Source organism: Apodemus sylvaticus, chromosome 20 (genome assembly GCF_947179515.1).
Source record: "Apodemus sylvaticus chromosome 20, mApoSyl1.1, whole genome shotgun sequence".
Classification (NCBI taxonomy): domain Eukaryota; kingdom Metazoa; phylum Chordata; class Mammalia; order Rodentia; family Muridae; genus Apodemus; species Apodemus sylvaticus.
In genome coordinates, this window is record NC_067491.1 from 18,354,460 (window position 1) to 18,376,587 (window position 22,128).

The 22,128-nt window shown below is 42.1% G+C and overlaps 1 protein-coding gene across 3 annotated transcripts in view; it reads right to left on the reverse strand.

The window, feature by feature from the left end:
- Positions 1-814: 814 nt before the first annotated feature.
- Tspan8 (tetraspanin 8) overlaps positions 815-22,128 on the reverse strand; it is a 36,337-nt gene continuing 15,023 nt past the window's right edge. For all 3 annotated transcript variants that reach the window (XM_052165584.1, XM_052165581.1, XM_052165582.1), the window contains 6 exons: positions 17,004-17,141; positions 15,090-15,164; positions 14,873-14,980; positions 8,816-8,941; positions 6,405-6,488; positions 815-1,084 (listed from right to left, as the gene is read on the reverse strand). In XM_052165584.1, the coding sequence (XP_052021544.1) occupies positions 1,031-1,084; positions 6,405-6,488; positions 8,816-8,941; positions 14,873-14,980; positions 15,090-15,164; positions 17,004-17,141 (585 nt within the window). In that variant the 3' untranslated portion in view covers positions 815-1,030. The remainder of the gene's footprint in view (positions 1,085-6,404; positions 6,489-8,815; positions 8,942-14,872; positions 14,981-15,089; positions 15,165-17,003; positions 17,142-22,128) is intronic.

Consider the following 22,128-nt stretch of genomic DNA (forward strand, 5'->3'; position numbering starts at 1 on the left):
CCCAGCATCCCAGCATCCTAGCATCCAGCATCCAGCATCCCAGCACCCCAGCATCATGGACTATAGGCTCCAACAGACCTCAGTAAGTAGATTTGCAAAGAGATACAAATGTGAATACTGCTCTAACAGAATTGGGAGGGGCAGTAGAGAGCAATGGCGTGCTAAGACTGTGTTCCTTGGACAGGGCTGACACAGGCACATGTGCAAGCCCAGAGTTCCACACTCATGGGTTATTCATTTTGCTGCACATTATATTTCAGTAGAATGTAAAATTAAAAACATACTTCCACAAACTAGAAGGAAAATGTAGTCTTAACTGTTGTGTCCAGCTGGGCGGCGGTGGCACATGCCTGTAATCCCAGCACTTGGGAGGCAGAGGCAGGTGGATTTCTGAGTTCGAGGCCAGCCTGGTCTACATAGTGAGTTCCAGGACAGCCAGGGCTACACAGAGAAACCCTCTCTCAAAAACACAAATCCAAAAAAACCAAATATATATATATATGCACTTTTTTTTGTGCTTAGAGTACATCTGAAGCAAAACCCAGACACATAAAGGTACAGAAGATTTCTTACAGTATGGTGATTTACACAGCTGGGCCATCCTTAAGTATTCCAACTTTAGACAATCTCATCATCAGCCGCTGATATACCTGATGAAACAGAGCAATGTTTTTGAAAAAAAAAAAAATTCCAGAGTCACTGTCCTAGAGTCTGTGACCTTGTCACTTAGAGACAAGGTTATTCCACTGGGAATCTCCAGGTGAGCATCAACTAGAGACACAGAGCTACTTAGACAACAGCCAGACACGGAAAAAAAGCATCAACACACTTTTTATTGTGAGAAAAAATACACAAAACCATTTTTATCATGTCCTTCACAGTTAAACATGCTGAATACATGTGAAGATGCCTGTCGTCTGCCTAAGACATTTTAATGAGACATTTGCTCCTGATATTTACAGTATTTAAAGTTACAAAGCCGAAACAAAAACTCAAATGGCATTTGCAATGACTAGGTATGTCTGAAGATTCACTTGCTTCCAATCTGGCAGTACAGCACCATGGAAAACACCAAGCCAAGAATCTAGAAAGAAAGCACAGGATTGATATGGAGGTTAAAGTATAATATGGAAAATGAAACTGTCTACTGAACGGGAAATTATTATCCAAGACTGAGATGTCTCTTTCACCCCTCTGTCTGTCTGTCTGTCTGTCTGTCTGTCTGTCTCTGTCTGTGTGTGTGTGTGTGTGTGTGCGCGTGCGTGCGTGCGTGCGTGTGTGTGTGTGTGTGTGTGTGTGTGTGTGTGTGTGTGTAAGTATGTCAGGTTGCCAGTCAATCTCCAATGGCCCTACTTAATTGTGCAGCATCAGCTACAACTCCGGGATGGTTTCCTCTTATGTTACGTACATATCTTTCTGTCAGCATTTCCCTCTGAACTCTGGGACCTGACAGCCTGCAGGAACTAAATATACTTATTGATTCCATTGAGAGACCACGGTCATCTGGTTTTGGATCATCTGCACAGAAATCAAGGAGTCTAAAATTTCTTCCACTAAAGTTTCAGGCAATGCTTACAAGTGAAAAAAAATGAGTAAATTTTTGAAGAACGGGAAAAAAATATGCACTTGTAAACTATGGGTAACAGTTTAACTCTGGAATTTTCTTTTAAAGTCGAAAAACACAGCTGAATATTTAGGGCATGAATCCTATCTCATTAGTTCTTCTGAGGGAAAGGACCCTCAGAACCGGCTCTAATTGGCTCTGAGGTTCGTGACTTAAATGCTTTGGTTCTGATGTATGATAGAAACGACCTGTGTGTACTTAAATGAAGACTGTAACCCTTCCCTGTCTCCTCTGAAAGGGGCGAGGGGGGGAAGGCGACATTTGCCCTGTCATCTTGAATGCCCCTATTGTGCTGACTTCCTCACTAACATCCTCCTAGAAGCATAATTCAAATGAGGACTGCGGTCAACTTTTTCCTGTCTTAAAAGAAAAAAAAAAAAAAAAAAAAAAGAACAACAGCTAGCAGTTCTCTAGAGCAGTTTCTGATTCAGGATGTTCTGAGATGCAGGGCTCAAAAGTGATTTAATTGGTTTGCCTTTTTCCCAAACCTTGTTGTTGGGAAACAAGAAATAAAATGACCAAAATATCGAGCTCCGGCATATACAGTCTTTATTGCCTTGAGATGGATACCTAGCACTCCTTGAGATGGGGCAGGCCTTAGATTGAAGATCTGAATGAAGCACTCTCGTGGGGTTGTTTATATCAGCCTTTTATCACTAATAGCACACCTCTTTCGTGTCTTTCTATCAGGTAAGAACATTTATGTTCAGAAAAACAGAAGAGAAATTAACCATTTTATGACGTATACTAAGATTTACAGCAGACTTGCTGCTAAGTGTGTGTTTATGCACAGACTCCCACATGCTGAAGCTGTTTTTCCAAAAGTGGTAAAATGACAGTTTCTCTGAATGGCTTTGCTCCTGTGAGGTAGACCTTTCTCCTTATAAGTGGTACATAGTCCACACCATTTGATAATTTTTATTTAGTGAATATAAAACCGAAAACTGCTTCACTACTTCTTAATAAGAATAATAATCTGATTATTTAACTCTAGGTAAGAATTCCAAACATCCATAGATGATTTTTTCAGAATCAAGTATACGCATCTCATCTGAATTTCTAGTATGCACTCTGGGAGGAACCCCTCAGGTACAGTCTTAATGAAGCTCCCACCTAAGGCATAAATATGAAACATGATTTTTTTTCTGAGAAGATGTCTGCATAGATTTTCTGCACTAGGTCTATGGGAAATTGAATCTACTTCCTGAAAAATGTTTATGAGCTGATATTTTCTCTCTACACATCTTTGTGTTTCCTTGAAATTGGAAGAAGAGAACATATGTGCTAAGAGGTTCACATAATGATTCTAAGGCTAAAGTTTAATCAGGGCCAGGTTTCTACTAGTTGGATACCAAAGGATCATTTGCAAAGGTCTCTTTGGAATCAGGCACTAAATATTTTTTCTTTTACATCAAACTCTAGAGGGAAGACAGACTTTAAATTGGGAAACCAAATAAGGAAATTATCTAACAATTCTTTCAGTCAGCTCCTCTGCACAGCTACAGATAGTCCAGGCATCTCGATGTAACTAACCCCCTCACTCAAGGCTGGAAGTTATGGCAGTAGACAACAAACTCCACAAGGTAAGCTACTGTGTACAGCGTGTTTATTCAGCGATTTCACTGGAAAGGCATAGAGGAGAATTAAAATTGCCCCTAAGTGTGTGACAAATACAAAGAGTATATCAAATCCATAAAATATTGATATGTGCTGCTCCTCTTTGCAACCGTGTTTCCCACTCGCTCTGTTAAGATACCCGGTAATAACGTTGGCTATGATATGCGAGCCCCCAATCCTTCCAATCAATCATGTCCTTGTGACTTTTGGCTCGGCTCCAACAAACCTCTTAGAAGCGTGCGTGAACTGTATTCTGTCAGAGTCGTCTCTCTAAAATTGACTCGAGCCTGAAATTTAATACTTAACCTCATCTAAGGCCTGTTCTCCCAGTCTTAGTTCTTGGTGATTAAGCCTGGGTCTCTGAGTTTATTAACCTTGTGCTCACCAACAAGCTGTTTCTCGGGCATGATTTAAGTCCAACTCTGTCAAAGCACAAGTGTGTGAGCCCCATATGTTTATATGACAATGGGTATATTCCTCACCTCTATAGCCATTGTCTCTTATTTCTAAATTATCAGGAAGCCAGAATACAAAGGAAAGGAATAAAGGATACAGAACAAACGTCGGAATCTAGAGACAGACCTAATGCAGAGTAGCTTTGACTTAGACTCTCAATCAGATTCAAAGAAATCCATGCTTTACCAACATGGGTATGTTTTAATATTGGCTATGAGAAAGTAATTTTTTTTGATGCTATTAGTACCAATTTTTTTCTGATACTTGGCAGAGAAATGCCACAAGGAACCACTTAGAACATTACATCGCTTTACTCTCAAGGGAAATTCCTACCAAGTGGTGGTGTGACAGGAATTTGTAATCGGCTGAAGCACCCAAAGCGACCAGTGCTCACAGCATTCCATGACAAGGGGGCAAACTTCACTCAGCAGAGATTAGCAGAGAGATTCCGCACAGTGTTCGAATTCTTGCTACTGTGTTGACATAAGCTCATGAGCGAGACCAACTCATTTGATACCTCCATTTCTCAAGATCTGAGATAATTCCATAAGTGCTCCTTTGAAAATGTGTTATTTCATCTTCTTGGCAAATATTGAGGCCCTATAAAAGCCCTCCTTCGGGTCATAAAAAGAAATGCCAAGGAGTCCATCAAGATAAGAATCCGATGGAGAATGTATTTGTCAGCATCAATAATTGAATTTGTGGAGTGGCACACCAACCTCACCCAGAGCTTTCCAGGAGACCTCTCCAAGTCTGCTTATAGTGACAAGGCTGAGAACACTTGAGGAAATGACTTAAGATGTTTAGAAATTCTCGGATTACTCTAGAATGAATTAGAGGAAAAAGCATTTCTTCATGTCTTTGAGTTTAGCTTGTATTTCCTGTTTCGAGATCACAGCTAGAGATGAGCAATCACGGGGTAGTTCCTCTGCTTTGGATTCCCGCTCTCTGCTGAGCTCACTTCAGAGACGTTTAACCATTGTACTAATTTTGATGCAAAGGGGATACCTACCACTAAGAATTGTACAGATTTTTTTTTTCCCTCAAAACAAAAAGACCTTTTAGAAATAGCAGCCTCAGCCCTTCTTGGTTTATAGAAATATAATCCTACCTATTCCAGACTCAAGAATGATTCAAAGAGATGCTGTGACCTAGGCAGTAAATACCTGGTCCTTTGAAAACACTTTCCTTTGGTTCATCATGAGCATATGTTACTGCCGAGGATGAGCCTTGCTTAGGTCCAGGATTCTGAGAGAGGGGGTCTTTGGGAGCAGCAAAAACAAATCATGGGTCCAAGCAGGTAGCTTAGGTTCTCTCTCTCTCTCTCTATCTCTCTCTGTGTGTGTTTGTGTGTGTGTGTCTGTGTGTGTGTTCTGCTCTGCTCTAGACAGCTTTTTTTTGCTATTGTAAAAACTCTGGTTGAGACAGGTAGCTTTCTGCTCTCTCTGCTAGTAAAAATTGTAAAAGCTCTCTAGATAGCTCATGGGTTTTCTGACCAAAGTCAGAAAAGTTGCTATAAATAAATAAATAAATAAATAAATAAATAAATAAATACATTCTTGTATCTTCCAACCAAGTCAGAAATCCTGTTAGGAAATTTTTAAAAATGATTCTTGGGTTCTCTGATCAAAACCAGAAAAGTCATAAAAAAAAAATTCTAAAAGAGCTGTGTTCGATCTTCAGACGGCCTTCTCTGGAAAGCTGCTAGGACAACATCCTAAAAAAGCTGTGTCAGCTCTCTAGGTAAAGCTTGGAATTTCTAACCAAGAGATCCTGTTAGAAAAAAATTCTAAAAGAAATATGTTTGCTCTCCATTGATTTTTCCGATCACAATCAGAAATCCTGTTAGAAAAAAAATTCTTGAAGCACTGTTTTCGCTCTCCAGAGAGCTCCAGAGAGCTCAGCTCTCCATAGAGAAAAATTCTGAAGAACTGCTATCACTTTCTGCTAGCTCATCTCAAGCAGACCAAAAGCTCAGTTTTTTATTTACATATCAATTCGGTTATTTATTCCAGGTTCCCTTTTGGCTATCCTATGACTCAGCATCCAGTCACCCCAGCCCAAGGCAAACACACTTGTTCTTTTAATGCTGCGAGAGATCTGCCTGCCTATCTGTTAAGCAGTGAATTGGCTGGGTGGGGCCCGGTCCTGAAATTACCATTTCTACCACACCTGGACCTAAATTAGCTTTTCCCAGGCTGACCTTGAACTCCGGAATCTGCCTGCATTTGTGTCTGTCTTTGTATCTTTCTGACAGGTTGGCTCATAGCTCAACTGCTTTTGTCTCTTTAGATTCCTGAAGCCCCTCGTAATTCATATTGCACCCTTATATTTTGCCTAGTTGAGAAATTATACATTCTTTGAACCCATGTTTTTAGAGTTCTTTTCTACAGCCTTAAGGGCAGTCCCAAAGGTCCCCTATTTTGCTGAGACATTAACCACACCTTTTCTGTCTCAGATTATTTTGGAGTCCTTATCAGGGAGGACATTCCTCAAAGGAGAAACGTGAAAATATTTACTGTATTGTGTAAACAGGCCTTATTGTCCCAGCAGTAAAGGACACTCCTGGAGGCCCATGCCTGCTGGCCCTGTCTCTGGGGTAGAAACCCTGTCATTCTGTCCCCACCCAGGCCATGCTGGACCCACATGCTATAATGTTACAATTATTACAAATGTGTGCACAGGTGATCACACTATTATACTGTACCTCAACAACTGCCAGTCCAAAAGCAACTCCGATGACAATAATAATGTTCTTTTCAATCAGATCTTTGATTGAAGAAAGACAGGTCTGTTTTAAAAAGAAAAGAAAGCATTGTGTTTAGTAGTAAAATTTTGATTTCCTATTAAGTTGGCATTTCATATTGGTACCAAGGTCAAAAAAGAGGAATTGAATTACTTCTTCTCCCCCTAGCCTTCCATTTTACTCTTACTCAAAGAGCTAAAGAGCATTTGAGCCAATTTTTTTTTTTTTTTTTTTTTTTTTAGCTATGCAGCTCCTGAGTGTTGGGACCAACCAGCACTCCAGTCCAAAACTCACATTCAGGAGTAGCTGACCAACTCATAATGAACCCCACAGGTTTTTTGTGTGCTTTTATTTGGTTACAGTTTGGTAGGGGATTGGGTTGGGGGTTACATTCTTTTCTTAGGGGTTTTGCTGTTGTACTGGATTTTTGTTTGTTTGTTTGTTTGCTTGTTTGTTGCAAAAGAACTTGAAATTGGGAGGGTAGAGTAAGGAGAAAGGTCTGAAAGGACTGGGGGGGGAGGGGGAGAATATGATTAGAATACATTCAAATTAAAAATGTTTTCAGCTGGGCGGTGGTGGCACATGCCTGTAATCCCAGCACTCTGAGAGGCAGAGGCAGGAAGATTTCTGAGTTCGAGGCCAGCCTGGTCTACAGAGTGAGTTCCAGGACAGCCAGGTCTACACAGAGAAACCCTGTCTCAAAAAAAAAAAAATAAATAAATAAAATTAAAAAAATGCTTTCAATATTAAAAATATAGTAAAAATTATTTGGCAAAAATTTCAAAAGAAATTAATAAGTCAATTTGTATTAATTTATCTCCCAACTATAATTTTCATAAACAAATTAATCATGGATTATATGGGTGACCTGCAGCAGGGAAGTCTGTGTTGAGATTCCAGCTGTGTATAGTGCAGATATTCCTCTGACACACAAGGGAATATCAAGTCCTCTAATAATAAATGTGACTTCTACTTTTATCTTTAAAGGTTCCACTATGTGTGCTTTTATGATATTACTTTAAGAAAACTTAGAAAGTCATTTCTCTGATACATTATTTTGAAATGTATTCAAATCAGCCTGGAAATCTAACTTTACAGAATTTCAGACAAATTATAAACATTTCAATAACTGAAAATTATAAGCATTACCTTTTTTAATAGAGAAAAACACTGCACAATGTAATCTGTGTTGTCATGAACTATGTCCTCCCTGTAACACCCACGTATGTATGAAAACTGACCAAAATCATGCTACTTGCTAGAAATAGGAAAAATAAATAAATAAATAAATAAAATTTTAAAAAAATCTCCAAAGCTGGGAAGGTCTTTCCCAAACTTCATCCCTTAATGTAATGAACTTCATTCACTTCCAATCCACAGCAGCAAATGTCTGGGATTTTCATGCCAGTTAGGGCCATGATGGAGATGCTGTGGGTTCTGGGAGTTGAAATCAGGTCCTCTGGAAGAGTAGTCTTAACTTCTGAGGCATTTCTCCAGCCACAGTGTGAAAGCCTTGTAATGAGGAATACGTGTCTTACAAGAGGTAATCAATAAACACGAGAAGTAATCACATATTTTTCATTAAAAAGTACATGAAAAAATAGAAATTTGGTACCTACAACTCAGACACTTTGGATGCATATAGCATATAGAAGATAGAAACTCACCTTTCAAATTGATTTCAGATACTCAAAGCAACTTCTCAATTGCAACAATACGTTAGATAAATTAGCAAGTACATTTAACATTTGGAAGCTGAAGTCCTAAATATCAAATCCTTTATTTCTACTTAAATGGATTCTTGGGGGAAAAAAAGACTAACTTCTGAAAACTAAAGTAAAAATATTAATTTTCCAGAACTTTAATTAATAAAAAAAAAAAAAAAAAGGACAGTAAGTATAGTGACCAAAGACAGAATAAAATAAACTTTTTGGGTTTTGTTGTTTGTTTTTTTTTCCAAGACAGGGTTTCTCTGTGTAGCCCTGGCCAACTTAGAACTTACTCTGTAGACCAGACTGGTCTTGAACTCAGAAATCTGCCTGCCTCTGCCTCCCAAGTGCCGGGATTAAAGGTGTGCGCCACCACTGCCGGGCTCTAAAATAAACTTTTATGTTAGCTTGTACTTGACCTAACTTTGATTCTTGAATGTTAGATTTAAATGATGCTAAGCTTATAGACAAAAGTACTTTCATTTTAAAATGAAAGTATCTTCTTTTATAGTTAATAAAGATTAGCTTTATATTTGAGTAACTGAATATTCTCATATTACAGTTTGCTTTGTGTTTGCTATATTTTAAGTTTTTACAGAGACTGTCATTGTGAAAAGAATAAATCAGAACTATTGGTTCTGCCAAATTGAATCTTATTCTCACCGTTCGATAAACGCTAAATCCGTTATAACTCTCGCAATCAGATCCCGCACATTGGCATGACTCTTCTGCATTTGGAAAATTATTTCCCCAGTCAGAAGCTCCATCCTTCAAGCCACAGCACTTGAACTGTGAAGAGAAAGGCATAAGGAAACTCAGTCAGTAACATAACCAGAAACATCATCAGACATTGGGTTGTTCTTCTAAATGTCTTTATGAAGATGTGTCTTCTGCTAAAATATAAATTTTATTTTATTTCTGTCCGCCATACCCTTTGGCTCTTACAATCTTTCCACCTCTTCTTCTGTAGGATCCCCTGAGCTGAGGGAGGATTTGGTGACGATTAAGGATTTGATAAAGCCTTCCAATTTAGACTCTCCCTCTAGAGTATATTGTATGAAAGAAGAATCTATTTTAAGAAAGAGAGAGGGGGGAGGGAGGGAGGAAGAGAAGGAGGTAAGGAGGGAGGGAGGGAAGAAGGAAGGAAAAGAAAGAGAAAAAACAAAAAAACAAAAAGCAAAACTAAACCATGAAAAATAGGCAAAGAGCTTTCATTTCAATGGCTGTAGTTAGGTAGACATATTATTCATAGTTAGAGCCCATCCTGCCAAAATCTTAGTTGCTAATAATGGGACCTAATATCCAGATTTGTTGCAAGGATAAAGAATAAGAAAATCCCCATGAAGTGATAAGTCTAGTACTCAGCATTTAGAATCTGCTTTCAAATACATCAACTACTATAATTTCCTTTTCACTGTTATATTATTTGTGCTATGCTCTCAGGAGAACACGTTTTTTTCAATATCATCATCAATGATTTAGATAGAAATGGGGAAAGGATGTGTTAGACATTATAGAACAGGAAAGTTGCAAAGAAGATCCACATGATGTGTTTAGCCTAACAGGTTCAACTGAGGCAAAAATAATGACTGGGGCTTTTGTTCAAGGGCTGAGTTGCACAAACACACGACTCAATGTTCTTACGATAAAGAGCTGAGATTTTAGCTAGCTCCAAGGTCAATATCAGCAAGAAGAGTTTCTTCAAACAACCTCCTTGTTCCCATGAGTGAGACAACTAGCTACTCACACTTCCTGATTATTTTAAATAATATGAATCAATGTATACTTGCTGTATAAAATAGAACATAAATCTCATATATGTAAGATCATTCCATATTTGAAATACAACATACCTGATTATTGTTAAAGAGTCACAGAGAGACAAAGGATAAAGGGGAGAAGATAAAAAGGCTAAATAAAGCTTGTTAGGACATCCACTCTCTAGACCTGCAATAGAGCAGTTAAGGAAGTTTTGTCTCAAGAAATTGTAATGTGTACAAACATTGGATGTAAAAAGCCAGAGTTAATGACCCATCACCCTTATGTAAACACTTATAAAGATTTCTAGATGGGCCACATTACACTGCAGGTTAACAGGGAATACATGTGGTAGTTCCCTGAACTTTTCTGTCCATATGCTTATACTATGCTTATAGATGAAACAGAGTTTGGAGTAAGACCTGTTAGCATTTCTTCTAGGTTCTGTGCAGCAGACAGGTAGGAGCCTGGCTTGCTATAAAAGGACTGTTTACTCTCTCTCTCTCTCTCTCTCTCTCTCTCTCTCTCTCCTCTCTCCCTCGATTCCTGTGACCCCTTGACTCCCCTCCCCCACTTCTCTCCACATGTTCCCTGCCTTTCTCTCTCATCTCTCTTTCTGCCCTTGTCTGCCTCTCCTCCCTTCTCATGCTCCAAAATAAAATTTCATTTTATACTAGATTCATACCTCAGTAGGGCATGCCTCAACATGGGCCCACTAAGGCACCCCCTCCCGCTGCATCATGCCACCACATTACAAAACGTATCAGCACCTCTTTCCCAAAGAAATGTAATTAAAACAAAGACAGCTATATGGATGAGCAGACAAAAATCAAGTTCAGGGCGCAATGTGGCCCTAAGCCTTAGGAGCTAAGAGTACCTCAAAACAGTCAACACACAGCATTTGGTAAATCACAGTTGGCACAGGGGACTTAAATCCCTGGAAATAGGCAGTAAAGGTGGCTCAATGCCTGCCCCCGAAATCTCACTGGATCCCTACAGTCTTTAGTCCCAGGACCTCTTGCTGGAGAGGGCCAAGATGCTCTGTGTGCCCACTGCTGTGGGAGGACTGAGGCTGCCCATATACTTCTGTTATCAACTTGAATTAGTCTGGTCTCTCCAATGGGAATCCTGTAGGAGGGGCATGGGCAAGCAGAGGGTCCAGTCATGAGGATGTTAGGGGAACAGCGCCTCTCACAGGGGCTTAGACGGGAACTGGCTCACATCCAATTGCTGTGCTTGAAAACACGTTTTAAGGAGAATTTTAATAAGCTGGAATCTGTCCAAATAGGAACTGATAAATAATCAGGGAAACAGCGCCATAGAGTAAATAGCCTAAGAAATCGAGGATGTTTCAGCCTGAAAAACAAACTCTGGGAGTCAAGCAACAGCTGCTTTCAAATAAAAAAGCCATCATGTTTACAGACATCCATAGACCTCTTTTTCATATGAGATTCAGAAATAATTAAGACTAAATAAGATGAATTCTAGAGCAACTTTTTTTTAAATTGAAGAACAAACTGATTACCAGAACAATATATAAGTGGGAAGAGCAAAAATGGGTAAACTTTCAACTCAATATTTAAATGATAGATGATAAATGTACAATATTCCAACTGATGAAAAAAATCAGGTTAGATAACCTATAAAATCCAGCCCTCCTCTAACGTTCTATGACAAGCCCCATCTACAGTGAATACTGTATGTAGTTATTGTAATGAGGTTTCTAAAATCTAAACGTGTGGCTAGGAGACCTCTCACAAAATAAAGTCTAGTCATTCTTGAGAGCACAGGAATTCACAAAGGAAAAGGAATGCAGGAAATGTACCCCAAGGGTGTGGAATGATCTTAAGATAGAAGACAGAGTAGCCCAGGGGACCTTGACCAGACAAACCTGGTCTGACACAGCTTCCTTAAGAAGCTGAACTTAGTAAGGATTAGGAAGAACCCAGATAGTTGGATGTCTTTAGTGCCTCCATAAGTTTTGATTTTTACCTTAAAGACGAAAGAAAGAAGGAAGGAAGGAAAGAAAGAAAGAAGGAAGGAAGGAAGGAAGGAAGGGGAGGAAAGGGGAGGAGGAAAGGAGAGGAGGAGGAGGGGAGAGAGAGGGAGGGATGGAGAGGGAGAGAAAGAGGGAAGGAGGGGGAGAGAGGGAGAGAGAGGGAGAGAAAGAGAAAGAGAGAGAGGAGAGAGAGAGAATATGAAGAAAAAGGGCTAGAGGCCCAAATTTAAAAACATAAAATGTCCTCATGCACGGCATGTACTCATTTATAAGTGGGAATTAGCCATAAAGTCCAGGCTACCCATGGTACAATCCACAGACCCAAAGAAGCCCGACAAGAAGGAAGGCCCAATCAAGGACGCTTGAATCTCACTTAGAAAAGGGAATAAAATAGTCACAGGAGGCAGAGGGAGGGAGGGAGGGAGGGAGGGAGGGAGGGAGGGAAGGAAGGAGGGAAGGAAGGAGGGAGGGAGGGAGGGAATTGGGTGGAAGAGGGGATGCGGAGGGGAATGGAATGGCGTGTTCAGGATCAATGGCGCTTTTGGGGTCCAGTGTGGAGAAAGACAGGAGAGTGTCGGAGGGCTGGGAGGCTGAATGGAAACCAGCAGCAGGCGTGGGTAGAGGGGTGGGGGTGGGGCATCTCTAGCATGGTGGTGACTCTAGCTGAGACTTCTAGCAGTCATACAGATCCTGAAGTGGCCATATCTTACAGCTAGGTATGTCCCAATAAGGACTTCAACCCGCCCACAAAGCTTTCAGCCCCAAAATATGTTCTGTCTACAAGAAGGTCAGGGACAAAGATGGAGCAGAGTCTGGGTGAATGGCCAATCAATAGTGGGCCCAACTTGAGACGCGTCCTGTGGACAAGCACCAAAACCTGACACTATTAGTGATACTCTGTTATGCTCGCAGACAGGAGCCTAGCATAACTGTCCGCTGAGAGGCTCCACCCACCAGCCGATGGAGGTGAAGAGACCCACAGCCAAACATTGGATGGAGCTCAGGGAGTCTTCTGGAAGATTTGGGGGAAGGGCTCTACAGGAAGATCGACATAGTCAACTAACCTGGACCCTAGGGGGCTCTCAGAAACCGAACCACCAACCAAAGAGCATACGCGGGCTGGACCTGGACCTGGACTCCCTGCACATACATAGTAGATGTGCAACTTGGTCTTCATGGGAGGTTTCCCAACAACTGGGGCAGGGTTGTCCTTAAATCTATTGCCTGCCTGTGGGTCCCATTCCCCTGACTGGGCTGCCTTGTCTGACCTCAGTGTGAAAGGATACACCTAGCCCTGCGGAGACAGGGTGGTACCCAAGAGGGGCTCCCACAATGTCAGAGCAGAAAGGAGGAGGGAAGGGACTATGAGAGAGCTCCTGGCAGGAAGGGGCAGCGAGCTGGAGGTGAAGGGAAGGAAGGAAGGAAGGAAGGAAGGAAGGAAGGAAGGAAGGAAGGAAGGAAGGAAGGAAGGAAGGAAAGAAGGAAGGAAGGAAGGAAGGAAGGAAGGTCCTGTAAACGTGAACTCAAATTCCAGCCCTTTCATCTGTTATCTGTCAGCCCTCTCAATAGGGTGCGTGTCAGCATGATGCTACCGGCTGCTTTGGTTTTGAATTCTGAAATCTTTATGAAGTGGGAGCTGCGCCAGAGGGAATCGCTTCTGTGATACCCTTGTGAATGGATTTCTGCGGGCTGTGAAGAGCAGGTGGTTTTGCAGGACTGCATTTGATTGTGAGAGGGGAGCACCCAGGGATCAGGAAAGGATAGGGAAGGTGGTAGGGTGCGTGTGACCTCAAACTAGAGCAGTGCCGAAGGGGGCAGGTGGTAGGAGTGGCGAGAGGATGGGGAGAAGAGTGGAGAATGGGAGGCAACCGCAACTACAACACGACACACCGGAAGCTATCCTTAATACTTTGTATCTTCGTGTGCAATTTTAAAAAATTAAAAATATGAACACTCAAAGCCGACAGTTAAAGAACAGGATCTCTTTCCCCCTGGAATCTTGGTTCATGTCTCCGGCTATCTTGTCCATAGTTTCTTCCATTGCTGTGATGCCCTCCTCTGTGAGGACCTCAGAGAACTGAGCTGATAATTACTCCTCGATCTTCCACCTCTCGAACCATGAGTAAAATCAGCCTCTTTTCTGCTAGTGGTGGTGCACACCTTTAATCTCATTACCCGGGAGGCAGAGGCAGGCAGATGTCTGGGAGTTTAAGGCCAAGCCTGATATATCGAGAGTTGCAGGATAGCCAGAGCTACACAGTGAGACCCTGTCTAAAAGAAATCAACTAGACATGCAAACAAACAAGAACCCCAATTAACAAATAATATGTATTTTATACATAAAAGGCGTTTTGTCATAGCAATAGAAAATAAACAAAAACACTAGTTCAAAAGGTTATAAGGAGCACACTGTTTTAAGAGGGGCAGGTAGACTCCACAGCACTACTGTTTTAGACTGTAAATATTAAAGTAATTATTGGTTTGTCCGATAAAAGCTTAATTTGTTGTATATACACCTTCTTAATTTATGCCCTTAATTTCTTCTAATCCTAAGGGATTAGAATCTGTTCCAAATATTTTTTCTTATTACATTTTGAATTGGCAATTAGTCAAAATCTGCAAAACGGACAATTTCTTTTCATAGAATACAACAATTTAAAAAATTAAATATAGGGCTAAAGATATGGCTTAGTGGTTCAGAGCACTGGCTACAGTTCCAAAGGACCTGGGTTTGATTCTCAGCCCCCAACAGGGCAGCTTACTACCACCTGTGTAACTCCGGTTCCCGGGGATCCAGTGCCCTCTTTGGATTCTGCAGGCATCAGGAATCCATGTGGTACACAGACATACAAGCAGCAAAACACCACACGTATAAAATAACAACAACAACAGCATTTTAAATTTACAATTATACATTAAATAATTATATTCAAATTCCCAAGTGTCTAAAACATTCTATTTACCTCTTTCTGAAACGCAATCATGGCCTTCTGTAATTCTTTTGCCTCATTGGTTGTGTCCGCCAATAGCTTGGCATTTTCAGATAGCGTTTCATTCAGAATGCGGTTAGACTGAAAATTGGGAGAAAAAAAAATATTGCTAAATGATTCGTGCCATAGTGTAGGATTTCAGTGTTTTGGGGCTTTTGTAAGAGTTGTCAAACATCATCTGTGAACGTACCTCAGATTTGAAAGCAGCTCCTAGGATACCTGCCGCCACTTGCAGAATCAGAATCAGGAGCAAGCCGATAAAAAACTGAAAGACAAGACAGGGATGCATTACTCTCAGAGCAGTGGGTAACTTCCAACAGCATATCCGGTGCCGTGTGACCTCTGGAAGCCAGAAGAGCCTCAGAAGTGGAGCACCGGACTCTGTCTACCTTTATTACACTATATATAGTACTGAAGCTACAGATTCACAATCTATTACTTCCCAGAAACATCTGCTTCAAAAATGGATCAAGGAAAGGAGTCGCAATTAAATCTCAGCAGAAACCCTTGTCTATTCCAACCTAAAGGGAAGTAGGTTTGAAAGCCTAGAGGATCTAAGCCTTGTTTCTCCATCCCTGCTGAAATCAAGGTGAAAACTTGCATAAAACGGTCTCCAAACAGTATCGTCACCGTGGAACCCTTTGGAACCTTGTTCCCCGTGCACATCCTGAACTCTGCCCAGAGGATGCAGCCCACATACCAGTCTGTTTGGAAAACAAGATCCTCAAGTAATTCAATTTCCCAAATGGCAAAAGAGGCCTCCTTCCTCAGACAGCAAGAGCAGGAGATGTTACTGGAGTCCTGTTAAGCTTGTCGCTGCCTTCCCTCACAGCAAACCGCGAAGCGCCGTCCATCTCAGACAGGCCCAGCCCTTATTTTACTATAGAAGCAAGTTTGGACCATTCAAATTCATACCCTCAAATATTATTTTCTAATAGTTTTACAAGATCTGCCCATTGCTCGTTAGTGTATACGTTTAAAAGTGAATGCCTACGAGCTATTCCAGCTTAATCTACCCTTCTGGAAGATTCTCACTGACAAATCTGATTATCTCCCCTGCAATGTGGCTGCACAGCATGTTCCTTAAGACTTGGCTGCCTCTGACACAAATACATCTCCCTCCATTACTGAAAACAGCCTCTGCCTCTCCAGCCACACCCAAAACACTCCTGTTTCTCAAACACAGCAGTCCTGGACCCCAGGCTCTCTTCCTGGAGACAACAACACGCCCTCCCCCACACAGATAGATCATTCACTTCCACCTCTGGTTTGAAAGCTCCGTCCTCCAGCCTCACCCTTCTCTTCAGCCACCTTCACTATAGTGTGGTTTCACTAATTCTTCCCACAATGGGGTCTGTCTTAGGATTTTCTCTATCAGCGAACCCAGTGTCTGACGGACAGAAACGTGGTCATGTTGTGTGACTGACTGACTGAAGGAGCGAAGGCATGACTCACTAAACTATATCTTCCTTTAGACTCTAAAGTTCAGAGTAAACTCAGATTTAAGCCGATGGGTTGGCGTACCCTGTGTGAAATTGTGTCTCTGCCCTTCCTCACCTACCTAAGGCACTCTCTGATTGGCTTTAATGAAAATCTGATGACCAATTAGCTGGGCAGGAAGTGGAAGGTGGGACTTCCTGGAAGGGAAAAAGGAACTCTGGGAAGGAGAAGGAGGAAAGGCCTTTTGTCCGGAGACATGGGAAGAGACGTTCTGATAGCAGATTTGCAAAGTATAGCTATCCGTGTGGCTGAATGAGGCTAGTAGGTTGGGTTAATTTAGATGAGTTAGTTGAGGTTAAGGAGATGAGTTAGTTGAGGGTCTGCCCAGCTAAGGCTTTGAAATATTAAAAGGTTTCTGTGTGGTTATTTGGGGGGGAAAACTGGTTAAGGAATAATTGCAGCCATATTAATTTCCAACATTAATTAATATAAACAGAACATAATGATATTTTAATGTACACTGATGTAATCCAAAACCTATGCCATAGTATTGCCCATAACCAAATTCTCTAAAATAAATTAGGGTTTCATGGAGCATGGCAAGTCCAAGTCTTGTGACCGACGGCGGGTGACCCTTGGGGACCGAGGGGTGATGTTGGCTCACCAAGAGAAGCATGCAACGGCTTTCCTTCACAGCCCCACAGCATCCCAGGAAACCCAGCACCATGATGATGGCCCCAACCGCAATCAAGATATTCACAGCAATGAAGGGGTTCGTGCTTGAGTCTCCAGACATGACGATCTACAGAAAAAATAAGAAAAGAGTGGGTGGATGGATTCCTTCCCTTGATATGTATTTTACTCATTTACCAAATACCCAAATACCCATTGGGTGCCAGGCCCTGTTCTGAGACCCTGAGAAGCTTTTGTGACCTAAACCAGTTAAAAAATAACAATAAAATAATAATAATAATAATAATAATAATCTCTGCCCTGGCACTGCACACATTACATTGAAATGGCACCTTCCTAAGTCCTGTTCCCGGCCTTGAATTGTCCTAGAATGAAGCAGGGCATATTGGAGGAACAATAATGCCCCTTTAAAATTGTTTCTAACAGTTTAAAAGGAACTGTGCTTTTAGTTCTTTAGAGAGGAGGGGTATTTGGTTCACACATTGTATATTTTAAACCTAGAGTAGTGTTATAAAAGCCTTTGTTTTATGATAACCTAATTACTACCTAATTATTTTGACTTGAAACCAACCATCTCAAGTTCTTCAAGTCCACGCTGGTAACAGCATGAATGAAGCTAGGAGCCATGTGTGAAGCTGAAGAAGCTGTATTAAAAAGAACAAATTTGTCTTTGAAAGAACAAATGCCCTAAGAGCCATTCACATGGAGCTGAAGAACAGGCAAAGCTGTGGTGATCAAAACCAAACTGGTTTGCCTTTGAGCAGAGTAGAACAGAAGGCAGGAAGGGGCTGAAAGGCACACCGGGAAAGGGCTCGGGTTAACAAGCATGCTCTTGCATCTTGGTAAGGCTGCAATAAGCCCACTTCCTGCAAGTCCACACCAAATCTCATCGTTTTCAGAAGGACCTAACCCAGAAACTTTAATTTTACCAGACTGTCAAATTATGGGATGTTGAAGAGAATATCTTAGGACTATTTACAGTTAGTGAGTTACCCATCTGGTGTAATTCAGGTTTTCTGCATGCGTCCCAAGTGTACTCTTTTTTTTTTTTTTTTTTGGCTTTTTAAGATTTATTATTATATGTAAGTACACTGGAGCTGTCTTTAGACACACCAGAAGAGGGCATCAGATCTCATTACAGATAGTTGCTGGGATTTGAACTCAGGACCTTCGGAAGAGCAGTCAGTGCTCTTACCTGCTGAGCCATCTCGCCAGCCCCCAGTATACTCTTATACATAAACCTCAGAGCTCCCCAAACCCACAGGCCACTTACTTTCCTTCACGCATTGACATGTGCATCCCTTCAGTGATTGAGAGTCGTCAATCACAGTTAAAGATGGAGATCTGTGCCCGTGTCACCCATGTGTGCTGTATACAGTCCTTGTGCTACCTGCAGCATCCGGGTGCTGGGCTAAGGAAACTCAGGACTCTCTCTTCTCTAACCTACAGAGTGCTCAGGGGTCACGTTTAGCAATCAGTGCAACAGCAAATGGTGCCACTAATAATCCTTTTGTTTTGAAAGCTTTTCATCCTTTCATAACCCATAGGAGATATTTACTCAATGGTCCTTAAGAAGGGCTGTGCTTAAATTATGAAGGCCTAAATGGAAACAGCCATACTCTGCTTGGGATCTGAATATATAACAAGTTCATAACCCCCAAAAAAGTAAGCTATCTGAGCTTTTGGACCCATTTTTAGTTTATAAAGGGGAAATAGGAAAGTTCTGTGATTTCAAATGCCTCCTTTACCTTTAAAAGTATTCATGTACACATAATGCTTTAGGGTTACAAATTTAAAACTTGCTTATGTTCTACTTTGTTTTTCATTGGGGGCGGGGGTGGATTTGTGTTAGGTTCATGGTTAAGACTGGAGCCAGTTCTCTCAGGAGGGAGAACAAGGGCAGACAGACCCCGAAGCTCTTGTGATGGCCCCTCATCCATGAGTACAAGGGCAGCATACACTGGGCTTGGTGAGTTATCACAACAACAGCAAAAGGCAAGACAAGTTATGAGAGGGGTGAGAAGATGACCAGGAGTGAGGGATGAATATAATCAAAAATACCTTGTATGAATGTATGAGATTCACAAAGGATTGATGTTGGGGTTTTGTCTAAGCTCCACCCCACACCTACCTGGCAATAGCCAGGTATGCCCCGCCCCAGAGATCTGGCCCACTATAAGAGGGGCTACTTGCCCCTCCTCTCCCTCTTTGCTCTCTGCTCTCCCACATTCTCACCTCTCTGCCCCTGGGGCTCTTCCCCCCCTCCACGTGGTCATGGCCAGCCTCCACTCCACTCTCTCTATTCTCTCTCTCTCTCTCTCTCTCTCTCTCTCTCTCTCCCCCTCTCTCTCCCTCTCTCTCTCTCTCCCTCTCTCTACCACTAACTCCCATCCCCTACTCTGAATAAACTCTATTCTCTGCTATGCCTGTGTGTGTGTGGTCCCTCAGGGGCAGAGGTGCCCAGGCAAGGGCCCGCCTGGACACCTTCCCCCACGTCGCCGAGCCACACTCCCCTAACCCCCTTTCAATTGATTTTATATATATGTATGTATGTGTATATGTATATTTGCTAAAGCCAGAGAAATCATTGTTGTTAACAAGCAGATGCAAGGTCAGAGACAAAAATAGATGTGCCATCTATTAGAGGTTTCCCGTAGAAAACCTCTACGGGAAGGCAATTCTGTCTGATCCCCAGACCATGCTATTACATCTAAACAGGTGGAAGACTCTAGCGAGGTTATTAGAACTCAGTAGAGAAAGCCCAGACACCGTGGTCACAGATGGACTGTCTTTATAGGGAACTGAAGTAGTGCAGCTAACACCTGCATAAGCAGTAGTAAGGACTATGGTGAGGCTGACCCAACTGGGTCACCCACAGGCAGGGACCAGGCAGAAAGAAAGCCGCATGTTCACCTACTGAGCCGTCACCGTTGCACCCAACAAACGCCTATTCTTCTTGAATAATGAGCTAGAAATCTGAGCCCAATGTTTGTTACAGCTGAAACCCAGCAAGTTTACCAAGGTTGCCCCATAGAAACAGAGTCTGTGTGTTTCTTAAGAAAGGGGGAGAAATCCTAAAGTAGGCCCGGTGAGTCAGAAAGATGAGGATGCTAGCTAGGATCTTCTTTTGATTCAAAGGGATGTCCTAAGACATCTCTTGTTTGGGGCCTTGGGAGCTATTGAGTTTATCCATTAAAAAAACCATCCTCCCAGGACACGTTAGCAGAAAGAGATGTCACCTCCCTGCCGTTCTTGTCTGTGTTTCTGCTCTTGTTAGCCCTTGTAAAACGACTTGTTCCATTTTCCCAGTAATAAAATTTAGCTCTTAGCTCAGTGTTGACTCTTCGCCACTCACTGCAGATAAACAGGAATCAAGCCAACTTCCTGTGAGCCAGGCTGGTTGGTGTTATCCCGGGACTGACTTTTGTTCTGGGTAGGAAGCTGACAGTGCAGAGATCTAAATGGAACTGGCGGTGCTGCCTAGCCCCGCTCCGTCCATTTCACTCCCAGATGTGAACTCACATTCTCTCAAGGACAACAGCCCTCTTTTAATCCGTTCAATGTGTTTTATTTCTTAACAGACTAAACACTTCGTTTGCTTAACAGAAACACCAGGGAGAAAGAAAATGTTGACCACAAATCAAATAATGGTCTAAAATTCAGGCTGTGGATGTATCTTCAAAAGTCTAAAGTACTCTCAAAATAGTGGTTGGGTTGTTAGTCTTTGTTTTTAATTGTGAGCCTCAAAGTCAGGCAGATTGTAGGCACCTTCAAAACCCTCTTCCTCTGCTCAGACACAAGATCCTGGGGCCATCAGGAACTTAGAGCCATGTTTATCAGTATAAATAATAAATGGAATTCTGATGAACTGGGAGGCCAGACTAGCTGCTCCACCCAGCTTCCATGCTCCACCCAGCCTCCTTGCTCCACCCAGCCTCCCCTAGTTTATTCACCGGGTAAAGTACAGACGGAAGAAACACCTAACTGTCTTGGATGCTCTGGACTCACTTGGGATAGAAGAAAGTAAATAAGAGGGAGCCAGAGAAAGAAAGGGAAAGAGGGAAGAGAAGGAGGAGGAGGAAAAGAGAGAGGAAAGGAAAGAGGAGGGGTGTATTTATGGAAAATCTATCTGTACTGGCTGGTTTTGTGTGTCAACTTGACATAGGCTGCAGTTATCACCAAAAAAGGAGTTTCAGTTGGGGAAGTGCCTCCATGAGATCCAGCTGTGGGGCATTTTCTCAATTAGTGATCAAGTGGGGAGGGTCCCTTGTGGGTGGTGCTATCCCTGGGCTGGTGGTCTTGGGTTCTATAAGAGAGCAGGCTGAGCAAGCCAGGGGAAGCAAGCCAGTAAGAAACATCCCTCCATGGCCTCTGCATCAGCTCCTGCTTCCTGACCTGCTTGAGTTCCAGTCCTGACTTCCTTTGGTGATGAACAGCAATGCAGAAGTGTAAGCTGAATCAACCCTTTCCTCCCCAACTCGCTTCTTCATCATGATGTTTGTGCAGGAATAGAAACCCTGACTAAGACACTATCCATATTTTAAAAAGGAAACAAACCAGTTTAGTTTGCTTTTAATCCTTCTTTCCTCTAAACTGTGTCCAAAGGCATCTAGTCGCACCATGATACAATGTGTATAAATCATTTTAAAGCGGTCTCCTCACTTCCAACTTAATAGTATCATTGTAACATTCCATAGGAATCAGAATTCTTCTTAAGGGAGAAAAACCTTTGAAAAGGCTTTAACAATAGAAGATCTGACAAGAGCCTGCCTTCACAACCTTGAGCAAACTGCTCTGTGGGAACTGAGAACAATAAAGCAGGCAGCAGAGGGCTCGAGAGGGGAGAAGAGAGAAAAATTAAGAGCATCAAGAAGGGAAGCCAATGCCTGGTGGTGGTGCTGGCAGCAGTGCACGCCTGTAATCCCAGCACTTGGGAGGCAGAGGCAGGAGGATTTGAGTTTGAGGCCAGCCTGGTCTACAGAGTGAGTTCCAGGACAGCCAGGGCTATACAGAGAAACCCTGTCTCGAAAAATCATTAGGGAAATGCAAATCAAAACAATCCTGAGATTTCACCTCACACCAGTCAGAATGGCTAA